General features: G+C 43.0%; 1 protein-coding gene across 1 annotated transcript; it reads right to left on the bottom strand.

Moving 5' to 3' along the window:
• Positions 1 to 5,854: 5,854 nt before the first annotated feature.
• On the bottom strand, positions 5,855 to 10,708 carry LOC122398950. Its single transcript, XM_043399220.1, has 4 exons — positions 10,432 to 10,708; positions 9,907 to 10,281; positions 6,711 to 7,383; positions 5,855 to 6,284 (listed from the first exon to the last, which is right to left on the bottom strand). Exons 1-4 carry the CDS (start codon positions 10,706 to 10,708, stop codon positions 5,855 to 5,857), a joined length of 1,755 nt encoding a protein of 584 aa, XP_043255155.1.
• Between the last annotated feature and the right edge of the window lie 13,977 nt (positions 10,709 to 24,685).

Here is a 24,685-nt window from a genome sequence, read left to right as displayed (position 1 = left end):
ATCAACCCCTCGATCATCGTTTTATCGTTCCCTGCCATTTCTGCCGGTGTCCGGACGATCGAGATCAGCTTTCTAACAAAATCACCACCCTGAACTGTTCCTTGCTACCACTATTGTCTAGCTTTATTTAAAGAATGTTTTTAACAAAAATAAAAATAATTGTATATCTGCAACCAGCGAGAGATTTTCCCTCGAGAATTAATTCAACGAGTAGCGAACCGTATCCGTTACTTAAAAATAATGGATATAAACTAGAGGCTCTCCTATTTCATTTTGAAAGTGGATACCACCCCCACATCCCGCCTTCTATTACACATTGTCGATATTCGACACAATTGATCGCACGATATAACGTTCACGGCCGGAGGGGCTATTTCCAGTGTTCGAAAATTATTAACCTTTAATTTTCTGCGATGTTTGTACTATTATGAAACGACAAATAAATATGAAAACAAATTTATAAATAACTTTGGTTACGATAGGATCGGTGGGTGCCACGCATCGGTATCAGTTTGAATTTCGGTGTATTTCAAACAAAATAATGCGTCCCGTGGGAGGTTTATTCGTAGTAGTAAATTAACTCTGTCGCATACGAATTTCTGTTTCGATAATAAATTGCTACGAACGCAATGCATAAATAAAAATTGGGACGAGAAATTCTTATCATTGGGAAAAAAAAATATTCTTCAAGCGAATTAAACTACAAAATTTATTCAAAAAATCACATTAGTATGTTAATTTAACGATAATGGGGATGGGGCTAATTATTTCACCGATCGTTACAAATCGTACCAGCTTTGGTTAGACGATTAGAGTTGGTGGATCTGAGCTGTCGAGCCTATAGCCACCCCCCATCCAGAGATCATGAGCCTTATCTACCTTTTAGCCACTACCAAGGGGTTTGGATCAACCCCCTTAACACTTCGAATTATCGAAGAAACTCCAAGTATCATAGGGTGCTTTTGTCAGACGCATCGTACGTTTGGCGTGTTGGGAATCGAACGGAGTGGACCTTGAGGGTCCAGAGGGAAGGTGTTTCTGGATTTCTGTCTCGGTTCACGCCAAGTATCTCGCTGGAATCGTGTCGTATCGGTTGCACCCGCGGCGGACGAACGTCGAAACGACGCGATACGAAGGCACGTCCTCCGTGAAACGAAGCGTGTTCTCGTGGGCTAACTCGTGTTTCACCCCTCGTCAGTTTGTTTACTGCTCGCTGTCGCGCCCTAATCTCGATTCGACAGGCGTCGTAATGAAGGGTCTCGACTCTCAAAAAAATTCCTTTTTTCTACGCGATCAATTACACGCGAGAGAAAAGATCTAATACGAGCCGGTTACATCGTTTCTTGGAAGGTGGGTTCCATGTACAGGCGAGATTGCCCCGCGGCTCGGTTAATTGCAACTTTTTCGCGATCGATCAGGCGCGAGTAATCGGAAATACGACGCAACCGTCTCTTCGTATCTGAGCGTAAATCGGGAACAGTTGTTCGAATATTATCCACCTACAGTTGGATGAATTATTGGTTGTATAACCGATCCAATTAGGTCAATTTAATCCCGATCCTAGATAAACGGATCTTAGGTAATTGAATATGTAACAGCACCCATCGTATTTTTAAACGATACGATAGAGAAGCGAACTTTCTCGCGGTCCACGGCGTTAAGTTCATTTTCAAATTAGAGTACTCGAAAGGTTAGAAGGAAACGAGCGAGCCCAAGACGGGGCATGTTTTGACAGACGAGGCTGCTTCGGTTAATTTATCTTCGCCAGTCCGTCCGTTGGTCTCGCCCTAACTTTAATACCATAATGGATACTGTCTGCTATAGAAACGACGTCGAAATCCCATTTTCTATATAGTCACGAACCCCGTAGTTCTAATACAACCGAATAACGAGATTGCATTCTCCGAATATATTTGATAAATATACGATTTACCGCGTTTAAGGATTTATTCGTGTTCGTGGATTTGCATAATCTTCAGTTAAGTTTCTGCACCCCCGCTTTAACTCGTCGCCTCTCTCGCTTATCTAAATTCACCCGATTTAGTAAACACGCATTTAATGTCGTCGAACATCTTGAAGCTGACGCGAAGGGTAGATCATCCATCGACGATCATCTCGTAAGACTTCTGTGACGCAGATTCACGGGGATCTGCTCCTAACATACTGTTCGAGATAACAAGGAAAGGTCAGGTTTCCCTTCCTTCCATCGTTGCACCCTTGGAAATTTCCACAGCGCGGATTCGACGTCTTCCACCCCCACGTGCTCGCTCGACAGGCACAACTTGTAGATACCGCTCGTGCGAGAGAGTCAGTTACACCCTTGGACACGCGAAATATTCTCAAAGATTCTCTCCGGTTCTCTGCTACGACTGTCGGGAGACTCACGCCCACGAAAACGTGATGGAGCAATCGTGTTCACATACCGGATGATTAATTTTACTCTTCAAACGGATTTACTCGCGAGTGCATTTAATTAAACGGAATTTAACGTTTGAGAAATTAACCGTCAAACTTCCTGGCTAGAAATAGTTTTGTATTAATATATTAGGCACTGTTGAAATTTTGAATCAACAGAGAAATGTTAGACTTGTACTTTTACAAACTTTAAATCGAAACTTGAGGTGCAAAAGAAATTTAAAAAAGGATTAAAGATCGAATTGTTGGACGAAATCTACAGAATATGTCAGTATTTGATTTTTGGTGGATTTGGAAAATTGTGAAAGCCGCGAAAGTTTGAAGAATACGGAGCATAAAGGCAACCAGCCATAACCAGCAAGTTTCGAGTAGATACTAGTCGAACTTTAAACGAGTTTTCTCGAAACTACACTTTTCGGAGTGGCGAGAGGCCACTAGTAGTCCAATCGACGCCATCTTTGAGGAAACGGTTTCTTCATAGCGTGTCCATACTACTAATACTTTTATCTTCACCATTTTCTTTCATGCTCGAGCACAAAGCTAACAAAAATTTTAACCGTAAAATGCTAAATGACTGGTACGAACCTCGAAATAAATTCGCTGCAAATTATCAATTTTCCCACTCGAAGGCCACCTAAAATAATTTTACTCAAATTCTTGCGATATAAAAAATATTAGGTCTTGTTTCGCGGAGAGGAAGCAACGTTCTGTCGCAGAGTATACCCAGTGTACGTTTAAGTAGGAAAGGGGACGATCGTTCGAGGTCCCCGAACGCGTCTATCGCTCCCTAAACGCATCAAGAATTAATTTCCCCGTCGATCAAAGCCATTGCACGGGAGTAGCTGACGCAATTGCCGTGAAACGTGATCGAACGATTAGGAAACAGTCGAAAATTCACCGTAGGCACGTGACAACGCGAATCGGTGTGCGTCCGCAATTAGGCGGAGGACGTCGCGATACGGGCTCGTCTATCGTCATCGATCGACCCACCCGTGGCATATCATCCTCAATTTCTGTTAAGCGATCGAGCAAACGTCAGGCATTGTAACGAATCAATTTACTACCGCGCCATTAATCTCGCCGGTTCGACGGTGAGACTGGTCCGCGTCGAAATTAAAACGACGAAAAAGGATCTGCAATCCTTGGGACCCGTTTGAGAATAATTATTTAGAAGTATGAACGTTTATACGAATGCAAGTTTATTGGAACATCGATCGTACGCAAGAAACCCAGAGGCACTTGTTTACGAGACGCCAAAGTGCTCGTTAAGTCCACCCCCGCTTGGCGTTAAAAAGGGGAGAAAAAAAAAATTGAACGCGACGAGGCGAATTCGCCAGCGACCAGCCTGTCCATTAACGGATATTTTTAGGCGGCCTAACAAATTGCTCTTCGTGACGGGGTCCCAAAAGCAAGACCACGAGCGCTGGAATGGGTAAAGAAACGGACAATCGATCGTTCAGTAGTTCGGTTCTTCCACGAGTTCTTGCGACCAACGACTTGTCCGTGAAAAACACAGTTGTACAAATTTCCTCTGGAATTCGCGTTTTATCCACATCTGGACAGATCTGGAAAAGCTCTGAGGTCAGGTTGACAAAAATAAATTATAAATTATTAACAGTTACCAAGTGTGTAAAGACAAAGATCTCGTAGAAAATTTAAAAGCAATATTTCGGAGTCAACTGGTCAACGAGTTAAAAAATGATCGAGGGCTGCAGTTTCAGGCGTGTTTCGTGATCCCGCGTACCGAGTGTGTTTGTTTACCGTGACAATGAGTAACGGAGTAACGACAATTGCAGGAAAGAATGTCGGCGTTTCGTTATCGCGCGATCGACGTCGCGTGAACATCGCGACGGAGAAACCGTCGGCGATTCGACGGATATGAAACACGCGTGCTCGTCAACACCGAGCGTTAAACACACATCTCGTGACGGCCAACGGCTAATCACGACGTCGATCCTTCGAGAACCGTTCGAATGAATTTCTCCGGCATCGTCGGTCTTCAGGAGCCTCCGAGGGCCGTCTAATGGCTGGAAAAGCAAAACACGAGTACCGTGGGAACGCCAGCAAACAGGAAAACACAAGATGCATCGCGTTTTTCACGAGGATTTATGTCTTTCCACCGTTCGAGCAAAAAATAAGAAACCTCGAGGGTCGGCGAATATTTCGGGCAGAAGAGGTAAAAATAATATAAAAATGTGAATTTGTTTCGTTGTTGTTTTTTGTATAAAACAGTGAGAAGTTTCAATGCCTGTATATTTAATAAATCTCACAGAATTTTTTACCGAAATCGCGAGCGTCTTAACAGAACGAAACATCATCTATCATCCGATGCAATTGGCAGCGAGGGGGTTGAAACGCGATAGCGTTCTGCGGCTAATTTCTGACGAGATTTTATCGCGATCCCAGAGAAATTTCTCCTTGAACTTTAGCAAAGTGCCGAGGCTGTTTGTAGAAAAAAAGAAAGTGCACGAAAAACAGGGAAAGAGCACCTCGCGAGTAACGTGTTTCGAGGATTAAACCGAGGATCGGAAACGATTCGAGAGATTTACTACGCGTTTAGGAACCACTTAACCATCACCTTGCGATTCTATTTTTAACTTTGGTCTTTCTCGAAGCAGTCTCACGCTGGCCATTCGTATACTTTGTGCCAATCGCGGATAAATAAAGCGAAACGTTGAAACCCCGAGCATCCGGCCGGGCCCGGTTTCCAGTCATTAAGCGAGAGACTACTGTAGCGGAAGGTGTTAGCGTTCGCGAAGCTTGAACGCAAACGGAGCGTGATTATTCGCGCGCCCGGTATCGGTGAAATAAAAGTAAAATCGCCACACGAGTGAATTGCGTCGGATAAACGGGGCTGGTAACTTTCGCGAAACGGTGAGCCGTAAAACGGAACCGCCGCGTTCAATTTGAGAAATTGAATTTATCGGCCGCGAGGAACCGACGATAGCGTCGGGTTTTCCCTTTCGTTCGATACTGTCGTTGTACGACCTTGCGGGGCCAGCCCGTGCATAAACGTAAAATTCAGTGGGATGCATTTTATGGTAATGCGTCTTGCGAGGCGCGAGCGCGATTGTGGAATTGTCGTTCCGTAAGCGCTTAACTGCGGAAACATGACGCAATAGCGACGCGGACCTTCGAAAGCTCGTACCAAGGGCAATTTGGGGTAGTGTAACGCGAACGGAGACATGTACACGAGCCAGAGGAGCTTCTAGACCGGCGTCTTTCAAAATATTACGCAACGGTCCGCGTCAGAACGGCCAGAATATAACAGGAAATCCGGTGTCCCGCGGAGGATCCGGCAACTTGTGTATTGCCAGCTACCAGCGCTCGGGAGACTTAACAAATGTTTTATTCTGGAAAAATTGACGACAATGTCATTGAAAAAAACACTACCGGAATTTAAATGTCTTTAATTAATTAATTTGAAAACAAGCAAAGATCAAGACGTATTTAATATACGATCGTGCAGCAACTCGACGAACAATAACAGACAGCTGATTCCCTGGCACATGAAAAGTATCTCGAATATGGGACGGAGATGCTTCATGGTCAGAATTTCATCCGTGGACTGGCTCAGGGCGATCTGCTTGTCCTCCTCGATCATGGACACGTTCTCCAATTTATATATCATCCCTATTTCTCGATAACGCGTAACGAGTTGTCTCAATGGTCTTCGATAAACGTATCCTCTTCTGGTGAATAAGAACACCGGAAACCTCAACACCGGTTTTGGCAACGCGTACATCCGTAGACTTCGATTGCTCCTGTAGTCCCAGTTGATTCTGTGCACGGTGAAGTGTTGCAACACTGAGATTCCATCCCTCTCGAGTATGCTTTCCAGTGCTTCTTCCGCTCCTATCGCCTTGTACCTGTCGCAAAGAAATTCTTCGATTTCTTAGGGGGATCTTCCCGGAACTGCTGGAAACGTCTGTTCGCTATTTTCTTAAATTATACACCGAACTTTTCGCGCAATTCCTTTCAGAAAACTGTAAATTCCATCAAGGGTCGATCTACAAAGTTTTTATCAAAGTCTTTGAGATTGAGAAACACTGCTTCAGAGTAAATCTATCGTTCGACTAGTCAAAATTGGCCTCAGGTTCAACGTTTCTCCATCCACCCACTATCGACCACCCCACAAAGCGTCGTAAAGGCGCGTACGACGGCGTCACGTTCGGCCATTTTGGATCACGATTCGTACATACGATAAACTAACTGAAAGGAATTGTCTCGTAAACTCCCCGATAAAACCCACAGGGGGGTATCGAAGCGAAAATATATCGAAAACGTGGGATTACCTCTCTCGCAACTCCCCTACGGCCGGATCGTCCGAGTTGTTGAAATAAGAGAGAACGATCTCGGGTCCTCCTAGGGGTTGACCGGTGTCACGTACTTGCTTGAGATCCTTCAGCAGATCCTCGGTCTCGACCTCGGCCACGGAGCTGGTGAACGTGCTGTTGTACGTGATGCTCAAATAGACAGAGAACAGGATCCACAGAAGCAACACTAATCTCAATCCGATGTTCCTTGGCAAGTGGACGCCCTGCGACATCAGTATCGAGAATACGTACTCGTATTTCACGCGTTCCTTGATCAGCCCGATGTGGGACAACTTTCTGAGTGCGATCAACAACAGGACGTAAATTAGGAGCAACGAGACGACGCACAGCCAGACAAGATAGTGAAACGGCATCAGCATCTTGAGGACGTCGTTCTGGATGGTCCTGACGTGCACCAGACCGGCGAACACCATGTCGCGGTACATGTACCAGCAGATGATCTCCATGTTGTCGAAGATGGCAAGATCCTCCGGCCTGGGGCCGACTATCACGTCTATGTCGCGGTTAATGAGCTTCGTGATCGCGTCGGGCCAGGTCATGCTATTGCCGGCGCTCGAGTCGACGGTGATGTTATAGTAATCCCCGAAGTGCTCCACCAGCAATCCGCCGACCGCTTGCAGAGATTCGTTTTCTGGAAGATGCAGTGTACAGGGTTCGGAAAACACCGAGAAAATCCCTGTAGGAGTGTGTAATTATCCGCGAGGCTAACGTGGTTTAAAAGTAATTAAGGTAATGGAATTTCGTCGACAGATATCGGTGGGAAGCAAATGAGGAATAATTACGCGTGGGGATCGTTCGTCTGTGGTTCCTGTTAACGCTTTAGTGGATTGCAAAGATTGATATCGCGAGTCAAGATGATAAAGCATAATCACTGAGGTGGATTCTGCGAGTTCTAATGTTGGTATATGTTTCGCAGGCTATTGTATATCGTGATTCGCTTAGTATTTATGAATCGAATTATTTTATCATCGGTGCATCCACAAAATTAATGTATTCATTGTAAATGTAAAAAAACTTGTTAGTAAGGAGTCGAATATTTATAATTGTTTCTTTTCGAAAAAAGAACATCCCACGTCTTCTTGATTTCTCTATAATTTATTTAGGACATTACTGACCCATCAATGTTAGAAAAACTACTTCGTGAATAGAAATTTAACCCCCAGTGGTAATAAAAAACAAATTACGTTAATGAGTTTGTTACACATCATATGAATATTAAGCTTTACATAATGAAAAGACTGCCTCTATATTAGATCTAAACAGTTCCTCGATCGATCAACGCGATTAATCCGTGGGATCGACACACAGGGGCTGTTAAGTCATCTTGATACATATTCGATGGCCCGTCACCGCAGAAAATAATTGATGCACAGCCATTTTTGTTCCACGAGAGCTATGATAAATTACCGGGAACGAGCCCCGTTTTCGGGGTGCTGTTTCTAGCGACGAGGGCGTTTTCTTTCATTGCCAAGGCGGCGTCCTTGCCCGGACTACCATTTCTCAATCACTTAAAGTACGCACCCGGAAACAAATAACCCCACGGAATATTCGCGGGGAAATAAAATAGAATGTCCTTGGGGCGAAACGACTGCGCAATAATATCGATTAGCATTTAACGCGTCAAAAATCAAGCCCGCATTAGCGTCAGATTCGTTTAATTACCGTCGACAGGATCGTGTCGCGATACCAGCTTCTGGTCGCATGTATGCAAGAGAATTTGATATGTGCAACGAATTAAAAGTTTTAAGGGTGCCCTTCGATCAGCGTACGCGAGAAAACGTGTAACATTTCAGATTTTATTTTTCGCGAAAGGGAACGACGCGGAGTGGAAAAAAACTTATTGGGTTGCATTCAGACGTTATTGAAAATGGGAAAAAAAATTTGAGTACATATTTTATCGAAGGATGCTTTTTACAGACAGTGATTTAATAAAAGTTCCGTGAGTGGCGACTCGTCGTAAAATTAAATTGGTTTTCAGAAGCCTAGGGGATGGAATTTAGAATGCTCGCGATATTTATCGCGCCGCGTAAGTTTCGAAGAAAGCGATAACCCTAATTTCGAGCAGGAAAGAAGCATTCGCGAAGCAACCAACATTCGCATAAAACTTTCGCGCCTAATAGAGCAACCGAAAATAGAAAACCCGTATTTCGTTCGAGCCGCGGTAAATCAGTACGTCGAGAGGGATGAAGATACCAAAGTTTCATCCCTCAAACTTTATCTTGGAAAGTATTCGAGATACAAAGAAGTTTCGTAGACAAATGTTTTATGATTCTCGCCCTCCTATTTACTAAGATGTTGATAACTTCGAGAACAGAGACGATAACAATGATTTCTTACTGAAAACGTTCTATCGTGCCACTTTCCAAGAAAAATTGCGAAACGTTTGCTTAGAACGATCCTCGATATCTCGGCAAGTTTTCAAGATAGCATCGTAGGAGTTAATTTCTGAATTATCCAACAAAAAACTTGTCCATTAATTTTAGCCGTTCTACGAGTCTGCAAAGTTTCGTCGAAACTGTCTTCTCGAGACACCCCCAAGTGTTTTAGTTGTCCATGATTGGCTCAAGCTCTTGATAAATATACAATCGTGTCGTCTCGAGTTCTTAATAAATATTTTATCTACTTTTCACATTATCATTTTAATCGTACGTTCCTTCCCTTGTATTGAACTCGATAAATTGGCATGAAATGGGGGCTTCGTCGGAGTGAAAGCGTTAAATCGTAATATTGATGTACGACTCCATTTATACCTAATGCAGCTAATCTTCTTATGCAGGGCTCTAATCGTTTCTCACTCTCTCCGCTTCCCTCAGTTTCCTAATCAGATTCCTACACAATTTCCTACAAAGGCTCGAAACCGCCTCGAATGTGGGGCATACCTTAGACGGTCGCTTTCCACAACAGAACCTACAATTGGGAAACTGGCACAGGATTATTTGGGGCATCGTACTGAAGTAAATTCAAATTGACTTCAATATAATTTAAACGAGCAATCGAAGTAAAGAAATATTGAAATAAATTTTTTAAAATGTCTGCTATCTTCCAAACTTGTGTCAGAGTATTATCGCAATTTTTTTAGTAAAAACTGTTGACAGTGTGGAAGCTTCAAGCTCGATTTCGTCCGAAAAGCATTCGTTCCGGTGGTGTTGCTCACGTTTCAGCTTCAGCGTGTCCTCTTTGCGCCAGAATCTCACCGTCGCGTCGGCCACGATTCCGTACTTCACCGAGCATCCACCTCGCGGACAGTACCTACGGGAATCCGTGGCGAACGTTGGAATTCGATCCACATTGCTCGTAAATGCTGTACACGATCCCACGGATCGCAATGTAATCTCCTCTCCTGTTGCGTTCGCACGAATGACAGAGCCGACGCCCGCGTCGTCGAACGCCAGAAACGCCACGTCTCGATACCCGGCGTTCCGTAAATCTCGCGCGAACGAAAGTATCTGGCACCTTTTGGCTTTGGTCACGAACAGGTACTGCAACGTGCGTAAAGCGGGCTTCCCCGGCAGAAAGATCCTCCGCGAGTCTGCAAACAGGGACAAAAACGCTCAAAACGACCAACAATTATCCTCACTTTTATTTAAAACACTTATAGTTAGTTCAAATTAGTTAGTTAAAATTCATTATTATAAAAATTTAAAGAAACTCTGCGATTTATATTATTTGAACGATCAACCTGAGAATTGATAGTGCTCGACGACAACGTAGCTAGGTATGCGTTCGTGTTTGATATGTTCTGCTCGATCAGCAACAAAGATGGCGGCGTTCTTCGTGCAGACTCTGGCAATGGCGTCCTCCAACTCGCCACGCTCGTTGCATATCACGTCGAGGCGTCTCTCGGGATTGAACAATCGTTTGGCCGTGTTATGGGTGCAGGAAGCGATGGTCTCGACGCCAGTGAAATTCTCACGGTGAAAGAACGGATACTTTCCTCGAACCGCCACCGTAGACATCATCAGAGAAAGACACACGATAGCGGCGAACATGTTTCGAGAGACGTCTGAAGAGTTACTCGCGAATGGGAAACGCAGAGCCCAAGGATATAAGCAAACAGATTTTATCCTGAGGAATACTTGATGCATCGTTCCTGGAACGCGTCGATTACGGGAGTTGGCAGAGATTGTTGCGAAACTTTCCTTTGGCCGGGCTTTATGCTTCAATTTGGCGCGAAACGTCCCATCGTTTCGTAAATCGAACGGCGAAAAATTGCTCATGTTGCTCGCGGCTCGATCGACGAACTAGATACCGTGACAAAGTGTGGAATTGGGGGTGAGAAACGGCGTGGCGAAAGCAATTGTTCGGTCGTTTCGTCTGAGTTGCCGCGAAATGTACGTAAAAAATAATTTTACTGACAATATATGGAGTTCCAAGAACGGATTTCATGCTCCTTTTTCGAATAGGTAGCTTAATTCTTGCTGGTGGAAAATTGCAAATTCTATTTTTGGCAATAATTATTATACTTAAGGTTTCTAAAGAGCAGACTACTTCTTAGGCATTAATATTTCAGAGGATTCCTCAACAGTTCTACATAAAATGCCAAGTCTTTCACAGGGGGCATTAATCTTGTTTCATTTTCCATTTCTCCACCGAGTAGTACATTGTTCCAATATTCATTTATATACTTCCTTGTCTCGCGCTTTCTATTGAAAGTTTTACATTTTTCGTTTGCATATTTACAAAATTGAATACATCGTAATACCATCAAGAATTAAAAAGTCAAATTCTTCCACCGTAGAACGATTCTTCTTTCAATCATAATAAATTTCTACGAAACCGACGCCGATTTTACAAACGTTCGGTACAACCTTAATTGAAATTTAAAAAAATTTAAGCAATTACAGCCGCGATAATAACCCGCGCAGGGCGATCTAGTAGAAAAAATATGCGACTCGTCTATATGGAAATGTGGTCCAAAGCGAGTACAGACGACGTGGAGTAATTGCAGAGGGGCCTGGCCATAACGTCTGACCTAACACTAAAGCTACTCGCACGAGAGGTCTTTTTTTTCTTTATACAATTGCGTGCAAGACCCGCGAAACGATCGCACGTGTCGACGCACGTGAGCCAGCCGTATAGGTATAGTAGCGTGGCTTCGTTTAAACTGGGAATCGTCCGTGACCCCGGTCGGTGCAGGATCTGCACGAGCTCGGGTGCAAGTGCAGGGTCAAGCGCAGCAGGCAGCTCGCCAAACGTTCGCTCGTCCATCGAATTCTTTGTTGTTCGCGCGGAACGACGATTGCTCGACGGTGCGTGATCGGGTTTCGACGGAAACGTTGGTCAAACTCGATTTTCCAACGAAATAACCGACGACGGCGCTCCTGGGACCCGCAAAAAACAACCGAAAGCTACCTGCCAATTTTCAGGAAACTCTGCTCGCGTACAAAGCGTCCGGAAAATATTATACACGTGTCTTCTTCATCCTGTTACAGTCATTTTTAACAATTCCAGTTTCTTTTTTCAGTTTGTCTACTAGTACAAGTGACACAAATACAGTTTTGGCAGAGTCCACAAAGAAACGTGAAATTTGACTTTCTCCTCACAAGATTCTGTACATGTTCTGATTAATTTTTTTTAAAGTACAATTGTAATTAATATTTTTTCGAATTTCCATAGTAAACGATTTCATTTATGCATTTCAAATCCCCTAGTCTCATTTTTTGGTCGTCTACGAATACAGTTTTAACAAAGCCCACAAAGAAACATGAAAGACGAATTTCTCCTCACAAATTAAGTTTTCGATTACTATATATCTAGATTCTGTACATCCGTTTTGATTGATTAACTAATATTTTTTCGAGTTTCCTGGAGCCTGTGGAAGCGTATCCCACCGTTGGCCAATCCCTTACGAACGAGCTAAAAATTTGTGAAAATTTCATTTCCTCTTCGTTTCGTATCGCAATTTTGTAGGATCAGTCCCATCGCCGTCGCTGGGTGGCTTAAAGTGATTTATCATTCCCGTTCGGTGGCACGCCAAGAATTTGTATTCCCTTCCGCGTTCACGTCCAGAACCCGGAAGTCCGCGATCGAGGCACACGGACGAGTCGGCGCGCGAAATACGTGTGCACGATGAAAGAGAAGTTTCGATCCCCCTTGCTCGCCTCTTGTCATACGCGAGCTGCTTTTCTATCGGGCGACGTCGAAACCGGCTTCAAGTTTGAGAAGCACGTTTCTCTGTCTGCGCGGTATTGATCCGCGACAGCTTCGTTCTCCGGGAAATGTTCCACGAACGGTTAGAAAATTCCTTTCCGGGGTTTTCGCGCGAACGATACCCGCGAATGGTTCAGGGGATCCAACGGAGCGCAATTAAACCGATCCGGTGCGCGGGTTAATCGACTTTAAGAGCCAACCAGCACCTTCCAGGCGATCGAGTCTTCGCGGGGGTGGAGGTTACGATACGTTTTACGATATTAACCCCTTCGTGGCCGCCGCGTTCGAACGATTTCCATCGTGGAAGCTTGCCAAGATCGAGACATGTTTCCTGTTGTGTACAATTTTTCTCAATATTCAAAGCCCAATCTTTCATCTATAATTACAAATTAATTAATACAAATATGACGTAATTTGGTGTAATTAATTTTTCTGTAGCTGAACAATTAATTTCAACATTTTTAAATGGAACACTGAGGATCGAAGGGTGCTTAACACTCTTATGCAACAGTATGCTTATACATTTTGTGTAATAAAAGTTTCCCGGATTTTTTGCGGACAGCTCGAAAGTGGAAACCCATTAAGCACACGGCGTCCTGTCGAGGGGGTGGGAGGGTCGCAAGGGATAATTAATGCACATTGGTTCGACACTTCGGTACTCTCGCGCGTAGGAATCGATGATCGAAGCAAACGGGGCGATAGTGACCGCGGCCTTCTGGGAAATTTGAAAAATACCAACGAAAGAAGCTTCCACGCGACGGGTTCAAGGACGCCGACGCAGACGCCGGGCGTCACTCTGTCTCCACGAGGAGCGTCGTCTACGAGCTTCCTCCTCGGTTACGAGTGGCGATGCACCGGAACTACGAGCTTTTTGGCCGCAACCTCGACGTTGAAATCGAACGGACATCGCGCGAGGGATCGTTTCGAAGATTAGATCCCGTCGAAGTTTAATTACCGCGGTTGATCGACTCCTGGTCGATCGCAAAATTTCAAAGAAATTTCCTGGTTTCGTCGCGGTGAGGGGGGGGTGGCACCGGGACGACCTTGGGGGGCAAATTGATTTTGTGTCGACTCGCGAGACCGCGTCTAAGGGACACGCGCAATTTCCGTGAACGTCACACCCGTGATCGGTCGCGTGTGGTAGGTGGAAGCAATATAGTAAATTCCTTGGGACATACTTAAGTGGAATAAAAGTGGTAAACACCGACGACACTGGGAGACGCAAACAGAGAAACCACAACCTTGATCCTTCCTTCTCTGTTTTCTCTTCGTAAAAAATTATTAGTTTATCCATACCGATGAATTACGATTCTAAAAAATGCCTGGATATACCTGATTATTTTTCGTAATCATATTACAGATATTCGTTAAAGCTATCGGAATGAAACAGCATTGCAGAAGTACACAATTGTAAATTTCACAGTGCAGTGGAATAACAATGGCCCAGGCGGTTGATTCTGACCGTAACGGTAAGGACTGTAAGCAAATAATATTTTACGATTGTTCGGTTTAATTAAATGGAAGGCGAGGCTCTTCCAGTCTGGTACTCGTCGACAAACGAAACGATGTTTGCGATAATTCCGCGATGACGGCGATTTAACGGACGATTATTACGGTCGCTATTTATTTTCACGCCCCGGCGAGCTTTGTTCGGAATAGCCAGCTGGATTCGCGCGCATAATTGCAGACCCAAACACACGGATACGGATCGAACGCGATCCCGTTTCAACAATGTTATTTAATCTTTGGAATAAATGAACACGAATCGACGGCCGATTAATTGTCCCCTTGATTTCCAGACGCGATAATTTTCGGCTGATGTTACCGGAAACCCGCTGCTGAAAACAGAGTATCGAATAAAACGTACAGTCGGTTCAAACAATGTACACGGAGGAGATAAATCGCGAATGGTCGCGATTGTCGATCGTTCGTATTTATAAAACGCGTTTAACCGTTGAAAAATTCCGACGATGTCGTTTTGCGTCAGATCATTGTACGGAGGAACTCGTGTTATCGACTGTGCTCCATCTTTTATTGAAATTTTACAACGTCACGGTGCACCGGAGCGAAGTGAAACCTCGCGGATGCAGTAACGGTTCGCACGGAAACAAATTTCTATTTTTGTCCCTTCACTTTCGTTTTCCATTTCTGTGAAAGTATAGCACGTGGAGGGACATCGTCCACGTACCGGCGGATATCGCTGGAAACAGCGAAACGTAACGACGCTGCTGTAACGAAAGATAAGAGCTTGAAATGAAAAGGACCGTGTGTATCGTTTTCATCGTACGAAATCCGTTTGCAAACGTACCTACGCCTGAACAAGTTTAATAAGGTCCATCCGGATGGTGTGGATTATCGCTTGGACCTGTGATCTACCTCGACGGATACTTCTCGGGAGAAATAAGCCCGTGGGAAGATGACGAGGCTCGAATTCGGGGACTCTCGAGAGGTTGTTTAACATTCTGTCTCACAAATCTTTTACTTTACGGATTAAATTACCTCGATATCGATGTCTCTCGATGTTATTTTTGATTGGGGCCACTCGATGGTTAACTTTCCTCATTGTCAAGTTCGTTCCAACTTTAATTAGAATTTAGGTCACTGGGCTACCTTTAAAATGGGAATCTCTTAATTTGTTCTTAAATAACATTAAAAATCCTGACTCGATACGATCACTCTTCTTCCGATCAAACGATTACGCTTTAGAAGGACGAATTACACAGTTTTTACGCGACTATCCCGTTTCGTTTGGCGATTAGAATTTTTATTATTATTCCCAATTAAAAATTTTTATCCAGAAATGAATTTTGCCTGCGTCTGTCGAGAAGTCTAGGCAACGTGCGAGTACTGGCGACGCGGGAGATCGATGTTTCGCGGTATGATCGGGTTCAACGATCGCTACAGGGTCCCTGAGCGTCCTCGAGTTAACAAGAATGCGGGCGACGCTCGTCGACTCGCAGGTGCGACATTGCGTACGCTCAAACGACGCCCATGAAGCACCGAAAACCTTGTCGTGGGAAATATATTACGTGTATTCACGTCCATGCCCGCACTACGTAAATTTTCCTCCTACAATTCGGTTTCCAGCCAAAGAACAGTTCAGATCCAACGTTTTCGTTTCGTGTCGCGAAGCGTCCGGATGTTTCCAGAGAAAACAGCGGAATAATTGGCTCCACGAAAATTAACAGTCATTATTACATTTTCTCTCCTGAACCGACTTGAAACAACCTTGGATCAAAAACGACTCGACTCGAGTTGGATTTTACGAATTGTATTTTTTAAATGTCACTATCACCATCGATCGTTTTCGCGGAGGCCAAGGATTGCGTGATCAATTTTCAACCGAGTCGCGAACGATTGTTTGCGATCCGTATTTATTATTCATAGAACGTTCCGCGAAGGAATTGTTGCGTATCGTAGGTGTTCCCTGGCGCCGTGACGCTGATGACGTAGGCGTGTCAGCGTCGAATCTGCCCACAACGCTATTCAACAGCCCGCAACCTTAATAGAGCGTGGCAAACAAACATTAGTATACTGTCACCGTGTTGTGGATTGGTACCATGAATGGGAATTTTTCATTGACCAAATTGCGTTCACCGCTGCAGCTATCACCCTATTACAGTATTAGGTCATCCCCAGTCAACTTGATCGCCGCAGTTTTGGTGACCTGATATATTATTGTTAAAATTAACTCAAAGACCTCGTAAAGAATTCACAAAGTGACAAGAAAATTGTCAGCACCGAAAGTGGATGGGAAGATTCCAAGAATTTCAGCGAAAAGAAATTTCATGGATCGAATGCTTCCAGCTCTCTTGTTCCAGAATCCTTTTACCATAATCAAAGAGAGATTATACCAGCCTATGCACTCCAAAGGTCCCCCGTTTCTGTACTTTTATAAATTGTCCGTCGTTTTTGCCCGTCGTCGTGCATGCCTTGACTTAGAATTCCCTTTCAGCCGTCAGGGAGCCTAAACGTCACACAGAAATTTCATTACGACGGTTCGCTGGAGTTCCTTTTAGAGAGCGTAGCAGCAAACTCGCGAACGAACTAGTCCATCAAACGAGCAACTCGAAGTTTTAGTTACGTGTTACGTGTTCGACTCGAAGGGAAATGAAACTTGACCGCGCGAGAAGCGGCTCCTTAATTATTAACTGTTCAATTTTTCTCACCGCCGCGCGAAAACCTGACGGACGAAATTGAATTCTCGGCTGGAACAGCCTTTACCACCCACGGGTCTCCTCCTACGGGATGCAAGGGGCGAGTCCCTAAAGTCGAATGCGAAATTCAGGCCTTGTTAAAAATATAAACGCCGCGAGTTATTCAGACGCGTTGAATTTATCATGGCGATACGCCCTGGATTCGCTGGGGCTCTTTACTTCTCTGGAATCTCTTCGTTATACATGGTGTTCGGCCACCCCTGGGATAAATTTTAATGGGAGATTCTAGAGGCCCAAACAAGACGAAAATCAAGAATATCAATTTGTTGATCGAGGCTTCGTTAAAAAGTTATTAAAAAATTAAATTAAAAAATTTCAAATCCGTCACGGAAAAATTATTTTCGGTTGTAGGGGTAAATTACGATCATTTTTGGTCAATAATCATACCTCCGAAATTCTACGCATTTTCGAGAAAAAAATTCAAGAAGGTGGACAAAGTCGTCGAAATTAAAAAATTTCAAATCGTTCTGGAAAAATTATGTTTGGTTGCAGAGGTCAATTACAATCATTTTTGGTCAATACACATACCCTCGAAATCCTACGCATTTTCGAGAAAAAAATTCTTTACCGAAAATATGTATGTCTGACCATACCGTTGATATGTTTCACTGAAATTTCATACGTAATGTTTAAAACATCATAACTTCTGAACGGATTGGAGGATTTTGATTTTTGAAAAGGCAAACGACGCGTATTTTAGTGAAGAATATGTAGAAATTCTAAGAAATTCCGAAAAGTTTTTCCTTGACCCCCGTAAAGTGAGAAAGAAGACCCCATAAAAGTGGTCCAATCTTCAAACAGCCATAACTTCTTCAATAGTGAATATATTTCAATGAAACTTTTTTCTGAAGTAGGGGTCATGGATACCTACAAAAAAGTATTAGACAATTTTTCTATAGGGCGTCAAACAAAATTACTAAAAATCAAGAACTCATTTTTAAGAAGAATCGACAGGGGGCAGGTGCCCGGTGAAATTGAAAAGTTTCAAATCACTCTGGAAAAATTATTTTCGATTACAGGGGTCAATTACAATCAATTTTGGTCAATAATCATACCTTTGAAATCCTACGCATTTTCGAGAAAAAAATTCAAGAAGGTGGACAAAGTCGTCGAAATTAAAAAATTTCAAATCGTTCTGGAAAAATTATGTTTGGTTGCAGAGGTCAATTACAATCATTTTCGGTGAATACACATACCCCCGAAATCCTACGCACTTTTGAGAAAAAAATTCTTTACCGAAAATATACTATGTGGACGGAAATGTTTCTATAACTTTTTAACGAAGTCTCTATCAACAAATTAGTATCCTTGATTTTCGTCTTATTTTGACCTCTAGAATCTCCCATTGAAATTTTTTCTCTATCCCAAAATATACTATTAGAAAATAAAAAGCAAACTGTCTCTGTGTTGTTAAAAGTGTTGCTAGTTCACGCAACGAAGCTTCTCCCGTTTAATTTTTCAAAATTATTAATGTCTCGCGATCTTCTCAGAGTATAGATCACACGGAACAGATTTCGTCAAAGAAAATGCTACCAATTCACGAAGGAATTCCATCGAGAACGCGACCGTCTCCGATTTGAATCTTAATTAATCCGCGGTTCTCCCATCGATCTATCCTGAATTCCACGACGCATTCTCGTTCCCCTTGATCTACAATGTCCATCGCGGAGTTTCGAATTTGCCACATGTCTCCGTGCCCGCGATATCTCTCCGTAGAGATTAATTCGACGGTCTCTGCATATTTCCCAAGCGTGTATCGAATAGCGCCCGCATAGCTTTTAGGGTGATCGACCCTCGCCTAATTATTCCGATTCGTTTGGCCCCTCCAGGACGATTTTTATTCGTTCTCCTTTCGTGGTTATCGATATCGAATTCAATTAACTATTCTGCGCCATCGAACCACGTGGCGCGGTTTGAAAAAAGATTCCACGAACGGTGGAAAAATCGGTTTTTTTTATTGAATTCTCCGAAAGTATTATCTGTGAAAAATGTAGTCAATTTGAAAAGTGTTGGCATCTTTAATAGTTAAAAATTTTTCGACTTAAATGAAACGTGGGGAAGTTAAATTTTATTTAAATTGATGTATTCAACTACTTCGTTCACGAAATAGAAATAACAAGGATGATCGAACTATTGACAACGTTAAATTCAGAATGTTTCTGTGAATTTTTAGACGGAACTTTGTATCGAGCATCGATTAAGTCCACAATTTTGCTTGAAGGTTACTCGAAGAAAGGTGAAAAGGTGTCGAGGTAGACTTCACGTGGAACATTTTGTCGTCTATTTTGAACCCAGACTATCGACCTTCCGTGAAAACCTATCGTTTAAAGCGACCACCACGAAGCCATATAGTCAATAACGCGTCAAATATTAAGTGGGATTAATCCAGCCACCTGTTCTTCAAAATAATCGGTATAAAATTATATAATATATTATTATAATTATCGTGGATAGGTTTTCACAGAAGACTAACAGGCAGGGTTCAAATTAAGTGACAAAATACTTCTCGCGAAGGTTACTTCGACACCCTCTCACCTTTCTTCGAATAACCTTTAAGCAAAATTGATGGCTGGAATCAATGTCCAATATAAAGCTCTCTCATCCCTTAAAACTCACTGGAAACGCCCATTCACGAAACCAATATTTAGTATCTTCGCTAAAAAAAATTGTTGCATCGATCGCTACGTTAAAATACACACTTCTTAAAACTCGTGCCCTTCGATGCAGCTCTGAATATAAAATCTGAAATCTTAAAATCAGTTGTCATAATTTTCAAACGAATCAGTATTACAGCCATCGCTATTGGAATATTGCAACTCGATTCTGTTAATAATCGTACCCTCCTGCGATGCTCCGAATAATCTCGATAAATCGAATCCATGCTCGAAACGTTGCTCGTAAATTACCGTGCTATTCATTTGCACCTAGCTCCGCTAATCCGCTCGTGCCGATTAATACGTCAAACAGTCGTTACAGTCGAGCGAAACAATTGTTTCCATCGAGGCGATAAGGTCAAAGTTCCCAGCGATCGAGGCGCGCGAACAAACGCGCCGGTTCGACGAACCGCGGAAACGGAAACGGCCGAGTTCGAACGAAATCATAAACGTGGGAATTACCCGCAGGGGGAAACAAAGGATACGAAACAACCGCGTGTCTGGGAGTGCATTCCGCGAATTTTACAAGAACAAGAGGGCTCTATTAAGCGCGTTAAACGCTCGACGTTGCGGGTGATGAACGAGCAGCGCGAGATTGCAAGGTCGTGGCATAAATCAGCCGAGCAATTCGATATTTCCGGTTCTTATCGCGCCAGGGACTTTTTGCCATCTACGTCTACAAACGAACCTGCGCGAGTAATTAGTCGGACGCCAGGGAGCTTAAATTTATTGTTTTACGCGATCAAGTACGCCGGAAATTCTCCGGAGTATCTAGTGGACGAGCGTCGAGAGGTCTTGTTGCTTTAAAACAATGGCTCTTAACCCTATTTAAACGTTTACGCCACTTTTCAGGCGAAAGAATTAGAATTCTTTTGGTAAGTCGTGCGTAGAAAATTTTAAAATTGGCGCATTATTTTTATTAAGAAGATAATTTTGTGTACTGTAACTAATTATTCTCTGAATTTGAATGATTTTAAAATGTTTTTAGTAGCTGTAAATTGAGGCTAAGGTACAAAATTTGCTGGGCTTCCGGGTTCGATAACCTCCCTCGTTAGCTGTCGACCCTAAGAATACGCTTGTCGTCTCTTTGGAGGAGCATCGATCCCCACTTTCCTCGATATAGTTGGTTTCCAGGGTGGAAAGTCCTTAGGGACGATGTCTTCGCGCATTTTCCTTGCATAAACATCTGCAAACTACTTGAGGGGAATGGCGAATACTGTCATGTCCGCCATTGTTCCGCCCACGCCACTTTGGCGCCTGCTGAAATGCTGTCATCGTAATCTAAATCAATTTTTAGCGCATAATAGAGGCCTAGAATTCTTCTAAAGTGTATTTAATCTCTATTGTAACACTCATTCAGTTCAAATAACTGATAATTATTTCAAGAGTACATGCAATTTAATACGATCGAGATAAGATTAAAACGATTTTTATTCAAGTTACCCTAGAAATTCGAGTACACCATTTAATCAGCAATATTGTTTAAATAGAAGATTCGAACATCATCATTGTCTCATGCAATTAATACTTTTATATTTGCAAATACTATTTCTTCTAATTTCTGATTTCTGGCGAAGAGATTTTTTTTAAATAAAAAGGCACCTTTTCGTGTCATAAATGGCGAAACGTTCCTGGCGATTCGACTCGATGGCCGTTTAAATTTAAGGGCGCGTTCGAGGATTGATCGATAAACATCTCATCTCGTCCCGTCGTAAAGTCCGAACGGAGTTTAAAATTTATGCGAACTTGATCCGAATCTCGATCGGAACACGGAGGAAAGTTTTCACCTTCTGCAGTTTCCTCGTGGATCTCGTTAGTCATTCGAACGACTCCTGGAACTATACGAAATTGATAAACTCGGCCATCCAGCTACTCTTCTATGTAAGAATATATCCCATATAAAATTAATTATTTGCATTTCAAATAAATGAAATTTTATTAGTTAGACTTCTTAGACTCTTTCTCTAACATCCTGCGCAGGTGCATTAATAACCGTGTAAAGAATTAGGGTCGAAGACGCGTCGAAAGTCGCTGAACTTCCGCACAATCGATAACGCCGATGCGTCGTTAATGAATAACCGACAAGCTGCCTGCTTTTTTCGGTCGTTTTCGTATTTCATTTTTCACCGTCCGGACGCGAAAAAGGAAACATTTCCTTCCGCCGTGTTCCTTTATCTCGTTTCCGTTTAATTTTCCTTCCAGCGAGCCGAGACGTGCCGCTGGTTACTTCAAGTCGAACGAAACGCGTCTCGAGGCTCGCACTCGAAACGTAACGATTCAAAAAACACGCTTTAAATTCAAAGGGGAGGCGAACTCGCGGCTAAACGCTCGTTTTCATCGAGCAGTTTCGCGCGACGATTTTTAATAATGTTCAAACCTTGACCCTCGCCTCGTCTTTCAGGCTTTACGCGTCTCGAGGGGTCGCAGGGAAACGCGAACAAAGGCGTTGCACGCGGAAAATTCCGTAACATTAATCATGCGATATTCTTCGTGCAAAGTTCCTTCGAACAAACTATTCCTGATTAATTATAATAAAAATTGTTTCGAGCTTTAGGGGTTGATTTATAAAAATTCTGTTTATTCTACGAGTCGTGGTGGCTTCGCGAAGAGAGATGAATCTCGATTTGTCGATTTTTGGCTCCGTATGGGGGAAGAATCGGCGAAGAAACCTTTTTGTTTGCTGTTCGATGCCATACGGCGAGAGAAAGATGAAAACACGTTATGAATAAGTGAATTCATAAGCAGGGTAAGCAAGCGTTGAGCAACATTCCGCGTCAATTTCGCTGCGTGCACATGGCACATGCAGCACAACGCAACGTATGCAAATGTATGCATTCCCTGAGTCGTGTACACGGTCGAGGGCATAGTTTGCGATACACAAGAGACGCCCAGCGTTACTTGAGAGAATACACCACTAACCAGCGAAATATTAGATCCCACACGAGGGCAAACAGTTCCAAAGATACGGGAAGAACGAGTTCGTTTGTCGAAGATTTCACTGCAACCCCTAAATTTTCCATGTAAAACTATATATTCTCTCATTACAATATCAATAACATCATTAAAGATTGTTACCTAAAGGAAGCTCATATCCAGGTAGTTAAACGATTAACCAACATTAGGTACCTGTTGCTCGTTTGCTCAAACACGATACAACATCGCGAGTTACTAGGCAGACCTACTAATTCTGGGCAAATTCTGGTAAAATTCGAGGCAAAGATTTTTATAAAAAACGTCTTTGCAGACAATTGATACTAAAAGAAAAAGAAGGTCTGCAAGAAGGAAACTGTGGAGGAACTACTCCCGGAAATAGGAAATTTCCTTTAAAGGATGGTTCTTGAGAAGCAAGCGTGAGAGTATATCCACCCTCGTACGCCAAACATATGCTTGTAATCATCTTTCGGGGCTAACGTCAATCTTGTACCACATCAGAGGACTCCTGCGCAAATCCCCCAAGTTTGCTTGGAAACTTTTGAACTCGATTCGGAACTGGCGAGGTCTCGTCGCGAAATAGTTTGGGTCTTACACGTCAGTCAGGTTTGACTGACTAACCTACTTTCATATTATTCCCCCCTCCCCCTCCCGCCGGTCTTGAAACTTACGCAAGCCTACGACAGCCCGAGAGACACATGAACGACAACCGTGAGTAAACGCGATATAAAACTGTTCTGTGTGTCGATTTTTCACGTAGAGGAGAACCGACTTATGAATATATGTATATTCATCCAGGGGATTGCGAGGTGGCCTGTCCTTGGATGCGAGATTTTGCTCCGAGTGGCATTAATAACACCCCTTTCGTTCGCCCTTCAGCAGAGCCCGAACCACACGGCAAAAACTGGCGCGTTTCTCGCGAATTTTACGCCTTTCGTGGCAGCCACGCGTAACTGCTGGCCTCCCGTTCATTATTAATACGATTTACGTGCGACGAATTGGGACAAAGGAGAGAGAGATGCTCGTTTTTCTGCGCCGTCCGTGACGAAAAGACAGATTCGAGCATCTTTCTTTCGAATGTTCCAAAAAATACTACTGTTTCTTACTTCGATATTAAAAATTTATTCAAAGTACAGAGAATTGCGATCTAAGCACGAACGAATATATTCGAAGCGTCTGAAAGTTGAAAGGAGATATTTAGACGGTCGCTGAATAATATAAACTGCAAATTAATCATTACAGAGCCACGTATTATGGGATTTAATTAACGTCATAATGGATTTAGCGTAAAATGTTTGGTAACAGTTACCGAGACGAGAATTCGCGTCATCGGGGTTTAATAATTTATAATGCATCCACTTTCGAACGCGATTCCATTCCCGGATTTCAATATCCGTGACACGTGGTCTCGTAGTTCCGTTTCCCGCTGTTCTTTACGATGCTGTAAATACAATACCGAAGACTATTATCGGCTATACCGCGTACCGAATTTTCAATCGCGAGCGATATTGATTATGCAAATTCCTTTCTACGTTTCAAATAGATTGGCTCTGTTTGAACGGTCGCGACGTCGCATTCCCGCACGTACTATCGAAATTTCCTTGCCCCGTTGGCGCGTGCTAACACCGGAAGTTCAATTCAAACAGTACCTTCCATCGACTCTTGGCGATTGTATTTTCACGTCCTGGACCAGTCGTAAAAATAACTTGCAGTATACAAATCCTGTATACAAATTTAAGTTCATTTTCAATTAAATATACAATTTATGATCCAGTTTTATCGCACACTGGTCGTAGAATCGATAGGGATTGCTGAACCTTGTTTGGGTATATAGTATCAAAGTAAACGTAAAATTAAACATAGAAAACAGCATAAATAATAATAGTTTATGTGTTCATATGATAGGGGATGAAACACCCTTTAAAATGAGCGTTCGAACAAGTCGATAGCTTTATTAGTTACGGAGATATAGCGATTTTAG

Source organism: Colletes gigas, unplaced genomic scaffold (genome assembly GCF_013123115.1).
Source record: "Colletes gigas isolate AHSC1104 unplaced genomic scaffold, ASM1312311v1 Colletes_gigas_Sc00012, whole genome shotgun sequence".
Classification (NCBI taxonomy): Eukaryota; Metazoa; Arthropoda; class Insecta; order Hymenoptera; family Colletidae; genus Colletes; species Colletes gigas.
Note: the sequence above shows the minus strand (reverse complement) of the source record. Positions and strands in the feature narration are given on the sequence as shown.

Excerpts from the sequence above, each read along its gene's own strand:
- LOC122398950 (XM_043399220.1), bottom strand. The coding sequence starts at position 10,708 with ATGTCTACGGTGGCGGTTCGAGGAAAGTATCCGTTCTTTCACCGTGAG. Across the intron at positions 10,282-10,431 it reads CGAGCACTATCAATTCTCAG|ACTCGCGGAGGATCTTTCTG; the intron begins GTTGATCGTTCA and ends CCCTGTTTGCAG. Across the intron at positions 7,384-9,906 it reads GGACACGCTGAAGCTGAAAC|AAAACGAATCTCTGCAAGCG; the intron begins GTGAGCAACACC and ends TGCATCTTCCAG.